Source organism: Merops nubicus, unplaced genomic scaffold (assembly GCF_000691845.1).
Source record: "Merops nubicus isolate BGI_N331 unplaced genomic scaffold, ASM69184v1 scaffold6670, whole genome shotgun sequence".
Lineage (NCBI taxonomy): Eukaryota > Metazoa > Chordata > Aves > Coraciiformes > Meropidae > Merops > Merops nubicus.
In genome coordinates this window covers 4,537-13,202 of record NW_008582096.1, presented here as the reverse complement: position 1 = coordinate 13,202, position 8,666 = coordinate 4,537, and the positions used below count along the sequence as shown (strand labels likewise).

Below are 8,666 nucleotides of genomic sequence, written 5' to 3'. Positions count from 1 at the left end.
TTTTCTCATGGTTTTAACTGGCTGGTCTGGCTGTTTCCCATGCCAACTGTGGGCAACCTCGGGTCACTGTTTATACCACCTGTTGTGGGCCGGGTCATGTCGTTTGTGGGATCGTTGGGGGTGGCGTCGATCATGTATGAGCTTGTTGACCTGTTTGTACCCCCGGTGGTCATTCATATAGTAACATTTCTGTCTACAATACAGTCTGAATATTGGTTCATCTCCCTGCTGGTGTTATCATTTTTGTTGGGCCTGGTCATTGGCAAAACAGGGGGAGGACGCAAGGCTTGGGACAGGGTAGGCAAGTGAAGGGCCTGGGACAATGGGAGGAGAAGAGACATGGCAATTCACAGAGCAACTGAGCTGAACTGCAATTCCTTTAAGTGTAGTCGAGGAGATAAAGAGAGTGCCAGCAGAACAGCATTGTGGCGAAAGCTCTCAAGCCTGTGCTGTAGAACCAGCACACCTGGATGCCCCTCAGAAGCTTCTACTCCAATGCATGAAGCAGGGATGGACAAACAAACAGGAGTAGTTCAAAGACTGTGTGCAGTTATAGGGATCATGCAGAAATGGCGGGATGTCTCACACAACGGGAGTGCTGTGATCCAAGGTCAGCCAGAAGGCAAGGAGGGCTGTTGCCCTTTATGTGGGCGAGTAGCTGGAATGCATGCAGCTCTGCCTCTGACAGCTCAGGGGTCAGCTGAGAGGTCAAGATCAGCGGGCAGACTGACACACACCCTGTTGTACTGGGGGTCTGCTATAGGTCTCCTGATCAGGAAGAAGTAGTAGATAAAGACTTCTTCACACAACTGGAAGAAGCTTCATGTTCACAGGCCCTGGTCCTCATGAGGGACTTTAGCCACCCCAATACCTGCAGGTATATGAGCACCACTCCCTCCCCCTTTCTTACTGTGAGAGTGGTGAAACGCTGGAGCAGGTTACCCGGAGAAGCTGTGGAGTCTCTGTCGTTGAAGATATTCAAAACCTGACTGGATACAGTCCTGGGCAACCTGCTCTAGGTGGCTCCACTTGAGCAGGGGGATTGGACTAGATGATCTCAAGAGCTGCCTTCCCACCTCAACCATTCTGTGATCTTATGAAGTTTAGCTCTATTTAACTTGATTCCTCACGCATTTAAAACACAAATATAAGCTCTCACCAGTGTATATATGCATTGTGGCTTTATTCTTAACACAGAGCCCAACTGCAAACCCATTATCTCCAACTGAGTGGTCTCACTATCAAATTACACAAAGCCTATTTAGGACTGTGGCCAAGCACAGTCGTTTTCCTACCAGTGCATTTTACTTGACTTTTGTTTATTGAAAGGACTTCATTTGTATTAAAAGAACTTCCATTACATATAGAAGGTCAAAAGATTCGTTGATCTGTTATTTCAAGGACAAAGATTCTCCCAAACTGAAGTTGTACTGAAAACTTAAGCAGTGTAGACAAAAATAATAGCATAAGTCAAGCTAGAAATCCCATGCGTGCTTCTTTCTTTAGGTTCCCCAGCATGACAACACTGTCCAACAGATAGCCAGTATTTGTTTGCCAATGGTATAAAAATGTTCTGTATCACCACAAATGTACACAAAACACTGCAGAATGGTAGAATTCCTGTTTACACAGGATGCACACCAGCGGCTTTGTAGCCAGAGCCAAATTTTTACATGCCTTTCAAAGTGGGGAGTGTCTATTGTTTACCACATCTCTGGTGATTTTTAACATCAAAATCAACTCCTCATTATTCCTATCCTCCTGACATTTCACCACTCCATTACTTATCCAAAAATTACCCTACACCTGACACCACGAGACATAAAATTACCTCCAAATACAGCATTTAATTGTGTTTAGTAAGGGGGCCAGGAAAGCACCAATGGCTCACAGGCTGTGTTTACAACACTAATGGTAAAACACCTACTGCAGGAAGAGATTTCAGTAGAGCAATTTCTCATTTCCTGCTTTTGTTGGTGGGCAGAAGGTGATACACGTGGAGCAATCTTTGGATTATGTCAGAGAAGTGTACTACTGCACACACAGATTTGAGAGGGAACACACTGCAGAGCACTGCATGCTAAGATACCTTTAAGTAACAGCAATTTTACAAAAAAAACTCATTCCGAGTTAACTGCTTGCTGACAGAAATTGCCTGGTCACATGGTATTTCCATACAAAACTTCAAATTTCTGTGTTGCAAAACAGAGAGAGAAAGCATGGTGTGGAAAAAAGGATATTTTGAAAAATAAGTCACAAAGCATAATTGACAATAAAGGTGAAAAATGAAGAGATGAAGGAGAAGAAAGTAGCAATTCCCACCCACCTACTACATTTTAGATTCTACATTGCAATTTCTACAATAATTTCTCTGTTGTGGTAAGGAAACATAACAGATAGTAAATTGGTGAGCATATCATGTTTTCATCTCATTTTTGACCATGAGAATTGGGTCACAGAAAATTTGCGACAGGGTTTTCACAAAGTGACTGAGGTCACAAAGTTCTCCCAGCAGGCAGTTAGGCTTCTAGGCAAAAAGGGGATGAAAAAAAGTACAAAAGAGCACAGAGAACTTCACTCTTTCTTAGATGAAAAAATGCTAAGAAATGTATGTACAGCATTGATAGAAAAATACTCATAACTTTCATTATTCTGTAATGCATTCCTCAAAGCAAAACTGTACTCTTCTTCAGAAAGGTTGCCCTAACTACTCCAGATTATCCACCTTGTGTGCTACAGACACACTTCTCAGGAAAATGAAAACTCAAGAAGTGCACTATCTTTTACTGTACCCCCTAAAGTATGTATTGTCCTTGGGGGAGACCTATAAATGATCCCATCTGAGAACAAGATTTTCTTTCTTTCACTGTTACCTAGCATGAATACATAACTTCCTCAGAAAAAAAGACTCCTAGCTAGATTATTAAATGGATTTCCAGTCACTTGCCATGCTAAGATTTGCTAAAACTTAATACAATTGCAGATTCTGAATTTAGACTAAATTTTGGTAGTATTTGAGAAACAAGTGTCAGATTAACTTGTTTTGAAGGATGTAAGATGAATTGGAACAACATCTATGGGACGGCAAATTTCCCTTCTTATCTCTGTAATGGCCCATATGCTGCATTATTTTTTTTCCTTTCAATTGTATATTCTTCAGCTCCAACTTTTGTAGTCAGAAAGCACAAACCTATACCTGGTCATAAACTTTTATTAGAACTCTGTTGAAATAACAGAATTTCAAATAAATTATGCTAAATAATGAGGCAGTTAAATGATTCTACACTGAGCCATTGACTTCTTGGCAGCTGTTTAAGTGCCTGAGTAATTTTATTGCCTCTGAAAGTCTATTTTAGAACAACAAAAATCCTGAACCCTTAAAATTTAAAGAAAATAGCAAGAACTGCATGCAAACTCTCAGGGAAAGGATGACAAATAAAACTTCTGATCCATTAAATGAATGCAATAGCCATGTTTTAAACAGGGTTAAAAGACTTTCAGGACTAGCAATTACAGTAATAGTTTTTCTTTTTTTGGGTTGCCCTCTCGCTGCTCACCCATTGTGTTTTGGGCACCATTTTTCTCTAAAAATTAAGATAATTTTAAGATGTGACAACCAACACTCCACAACAGGGACACACTACATGGATCTCCATGAAGGAAAAAAAAAAAATGTAAGCAGTCATCATTTTTTTCAGGGGAGTCATAAAATGCAATTACCATTGTTCTTACCATTTATAACTCATAGAGTCCAAGTGACCCGGGAGACTACCTAATGGAAAACAGTACTCAAAACAATAAATTAGCAATTACGGAATGCAGACAGTGCATTCCCAAATTGCTTTTAAGTATGAGAAGTCCTGTCAGGAACCCATTTTAGGACGCAATACAAGAAGGGTAAACAACAAGGACAATAATCACAAGTCTCCGTACACTGACCAATTTAAGTCTTGGGTGAACATAAAAGCAATAGTCGTATATTCTAATTAATGATACTTCAGGTATTTCAGAGTGAAACGTATTTAGACAAAAACACAAGAAGCCACAGCTTAAGTGCTGAGCTTTTCACTGAGCTTTTCTGTTTTTACCAGATCTCTTAGTTAATATTTTCACACTTTCACAAAGTACTTCTGTAGCAGATAAATAATGCCACCTGAAAAATTAATCCTACCTGTTTCCTCTTTTCAGGAGGAAGGGAAGGATCCCCATCCTACAAATAAAAAGACATATTTTATTGGCAACTTGTTTCTAAAGCCAGCAACTATACTAACTTTGTGGATCAAATTCTAAAACATGTATTTTAACCAAAATGTTATCAAAAACTGTTTCTAAAATAGCATGTCTTGATTAATACCACTAAATACTAATTTAAACTCCAAAAAAATGTCTAACGCTTCATTTGTTTATATTTCTAGAACAGTAGGTCATTACAAATTTATGTTGCATTATTTTTCATAACGGTACATCAAGTTGTGTGGAATAATAATACTGCAGTCAGTTTTTAAATGGAATTATGACTAAAACTAATTTCTTCAGAGCACGCTCTGTCTTTTTGTGTCTTAGATAACAGGCACTACCTCATCAACACGGAACAAATGAGTAATAATACAATCACGTCTGTACAACTGCAGGACTACTATAAACAAGTACCTAAACATTTCTTTTTACAGCAGCCATTATGGACTTCTTTCTACTTTTTTTTTTTTGAGGTTCATCTTTGTCCCCCAGTTATACAGCATTCATAAAGAACAACCTACAATCAACTCCCGATACTTCTTTTTCAGGGACTGGTGTCGTTCTCGCAACTGGTTGGCCATAAGCTTGTACTGGTCTCTTTCTTGTTGACAGGTGTCCAGCTCTTTGGAAAGGATCAGCAATGCCTCTTTTTTACTTTCCAGCTTCCTTTTGCACACCACATACTGCAGAAGAGAAAAAAACCAAACCAAACAAAACATAATGTAACAAACCCAGCCAGCACTGGATTCAAAAGGCTCAAGTTTTTCTCTGAAAAGATGGAGGAAGATTCTCTGCACAGTTTGCCAGAAGTCATCTTAGCTTATTCATAACAATCACAGGAAAGAAATCTGCTGTATCAGAAGCCTAAAATCCATTAGCAAGGCCACAGGCTCACCTGACCACTATGAGTTAGAAAAATTCATCAGTTCATGTTCCGTCTCTCTTTCCTCATATGCAACAGCACGAGGAACCTCACAGTTTGACCCGCAGCCCTGGGAAGGCTGCTGGCAGAAGCCTTTGCAAACTACTCCCTTTTCTACTTGTGTCCACAATATACAGCTCTCAGTTAGCAACCAGCATTTCCCACCTCATCTTCCCTTCCCTCCTCCTCCGCCTGCCTACCAGCAATGTCCCCTGGGCTCAGCCTCCCATCCGGACAGTGAAAGCGGGCCACGTTACAGCAGAAGGGGTAGCACGAGTGGAAACCAAAATGTACCTTGAGTCTGAAACAACTGCATTGTGATACCCTATGTGGACCCAGGAAAAAGGAACTAATTCAGCTGTGACACTGCATGCGTGTGCCTGTCGAGTCAAGAGGATGGGAAATACTGCAGGAATACTGCAAACACTGGAACGGGGAGAGAAGGCAGAGGGGAGCCTTCCCCTCCAGCCACCACCTCTGACGTGGAGGGCTCACACACAAAGCAAAGCAGAACTTGCAAATCTTAGCTGTTGTGCATCAGTCTGATCTGCTTCATTGCCATTCCTCATCGAGGGAGTAGCACGTACATCATCCTCTCCTGCAGTGGCTGAACATCACCTATCAGAAGCTCCAGGCAACTTGTTCCACCTAACGTGATGTTCACTCAGCAGATTCCTCTCACCCATCACTTGACACTGCTCATGCCAAAGCACGTATTTCTATTTCTGATGTTACTCATACAAGAGTGGCACTAAATACTTTCTGAATGTGCTCTGCAACGAACCAAATATCACAGCAGTCATGAAAACAATTTATAGTTTCATTATATACACTGACAAGTATACTTTGTCATTATGGGCTCTTGCACAAAGCAAGAGCATTAGCACTTCCATACTGTTCAAGTCAATGCTGTTCTTTGGGACAAAAATCATCACTCATATGTGTTACTTGCTTGGAATTTACTTTGTTAACCTCAATTTCAAGTCAATGAGAAAGGGAAAAGCCAGTTTGGCATATTAGTGCAGCCTATGTTTTCCAAAAATGGTAAATGCTTACTTGCAAAAAAGTGGGAAGGGAAGCAGAAAAGCAATTCCAAGAGGGATTTGAACTCTCAAAAAGGACACTTCCACCTTGGATTAATTTTATTTCTGGCAATACTAAAGCTGAAATCCTGCCATAAATTTTCTGGATTATGATGCCTTAGCATCAACAAAGGCAACTGTACCTATGCACTTATGTCCTTACTGATACCTTACACAAATGTCAAGTCCCCTGATAAAGCACTGAAAGGTATCAGAAGCTAAACTTTAATATTGTCAGCAAGTGATTATAGTGACACAGTAAACTGCTTCAACTTGACAAAATAATTCCTTCCCTTACAGTGAAATATTTGCCTCTGACATTCTCTCTTCTTTTTTTCCAGTTTCATCTCACATCTTAGTCAATTCTAAAATACGCCTTCAGTAAATTATTTTTAAACACTAACAATCTGATACAGTGATCGCAAATAAAAACAAGCAAAAGCAAAACTCACAGTTGCTTTAAAAAAAATCCCACCAGCCCAAACCCTTGAACCACACAGCCTGTCCTGCTCCCTTAACCTTCAGGAAGAACAGAGCTGCCCCATCCAGCCATCACCTACGTGGAGCAGAACAGCCTGTACAATACAGCACGATTTTTTTTTTTTTTCATATATTGACTTTCCCAAATAAATGGGATAAAAATACTAATAATGTAAAGTTATATGCTTCCATGGGCTTATGATAGAAGAAACAATAAAGCCACAGCATTTCTGTGGAATTTGATTATTCAACAGAACTATGTTTCCAATTCCTGTTACCATTTTTAAAGGAAAAACAAATTACACAAAGACAGACTTGAAAGAGGTTATTCAATATATGTGCTGCTATACACGTATATATGTATATGAATGTTAAAAAGTACTAACAATGGCCATAAACTGACTCACAACAACAGCACACCAGAAATGGGTTCTAGTCACGGAAACAACTGAATCCCACCAACAATTTCAACAATATGGACAACTAAGTACAGCAAAACTGGTAATGCTGACAAAAGGAACACTGGAATTTAACAAGTGTTCTTGGAGCAATTCAAGCAGTAAGTAGATTTTCTCCTATAGTCTGAGAAAAAGCATTCAATAGATGCTTCTGGCATTCATATAGAGGTTTCCTCCTCTGCAGTTGAAGGAATGTCTACGCCTCACGTTCTGTCTATCAGTGAGACAAGTAAGTGAAATCTGTTATGCACTACAATTGCTATGAAACATTCCTTTTGTCTTTTGTTTCTTTTTAATTGATGTTCCAAAATAATCCTTGAGTTTAAAAAAGAAAGTTGACCACGAACCAGCTGCTATGCTTTCAATCTAAAAGCTACAACATACAACTTTTCCTATCTGCCTAGTGACTTTTATCTACCAATGAGCTGTTATCTACAATAAAGCAAATTATAATTGCTACAAGGAAGATCATAATAATTAAAGGAATATCTATGACACCCTGCCTGAACTGCTTTACAGCCAGATAACTACTCTAGTGAAAGTGAGTAAAAGGAGACAGACGTTACAGGCGAGTGTAACTGCTCCAAGGTGACCCTCTACACTGAACACTTACGATTTGTCCATTGCTATTTTTAGTGACAAATCTGGATAGATCTCATTAACGACATCGTAGCCGTGGTCTAATAATCAGATGAAGCTGGGACACCGTCAAGGTTTTAGACTCTTTTTTTAAGCCAATAAACACACCGAATTCCTATCACAAAATAATTTATTTTAGATTTGAGCAAATGACTGGCCTATACTCAGGTACTGAACGGCAGTCAGTGCCAAGAAGGGAAATACCTCACATTCTGAGAGTAAAGGCAGAGATACTATCTCCAAACTGTTCTTTGGCATCACTATGGATCATATTCTGTGTTTCCTCAACACGCCAGGACCACATATCCTCCCAAATGTTGATAGGCCACACTGCATGTGGACCTAGAAAACTGTTGTCCACCATGCTCTCAGAGAAACCACGAGCTCTACTCACCATCTCTTAGACAAGAGATCCAACTGATATTGAACTGCCTGAAGTTTTATCAAATTTCTCCTCACTGTGCTCCTGCAGGCAATTCTGTTGTGGAACTGACAAACTGAAGAGTTCTAAATTGCATTGCAACATCTCTGTTCGGGGTGGGTTTTGATTGTGTTTCAGTAATGTTGCTCCCCTTGACTTCAGATTAAACTGTTCAACTTATCTGAAAGAGTCAAGCACTTAAGCCCAGAGAGACAATTACTGGCCATTTGCCTCCCATCTCATCTCCCCTCATGTCCTCTTCTCTGATAAAACCTAAGACAATGCAGTGCCCCTGGTTTTATCCCACAATATCATCTCTCCTTTTCCTGCTGCCCAGCACTTGCTGCCTCCTAACTGCTGAAACACAAAGCAGGCTGGTATCCCCCACTGATGATGCAAGCAGCTCCCCAGAACACCAAGTCTTGTCT

The 8,666-nt window shown here is 40.1% G+C and overlaps 1 protein-coding gene across 1 annotated transcript in view; it reads right to left on the bottom strand.

Annotated features, from left to right (window-relative positions):
* Window positions 1-4,919, bottom strand: part of CCDC149 (coiled-coil domain containing 149) — a gene marked incomplete at its 5' end in the record, with an annotated part of 40,598 nt that extends 35,679 nt beyond the window's left edge. Inside the window, 2 exons of the mRNA XM_008936507.1 lie at window positions 4,172-4,210; window positions 4,758-4,919. Of these exons, the coding sequence (XP_008934755.1) occupies window positions 4,172-4,210; window positions 4,758-4,919 (201 nt within the window). The remainder of the gene's footprint in view (window positions 1-4,171; window positions 4,211-4,757) is intronic.
* Window positions 4,920-8,666: the final 3,747 nt, after the last annotated feature.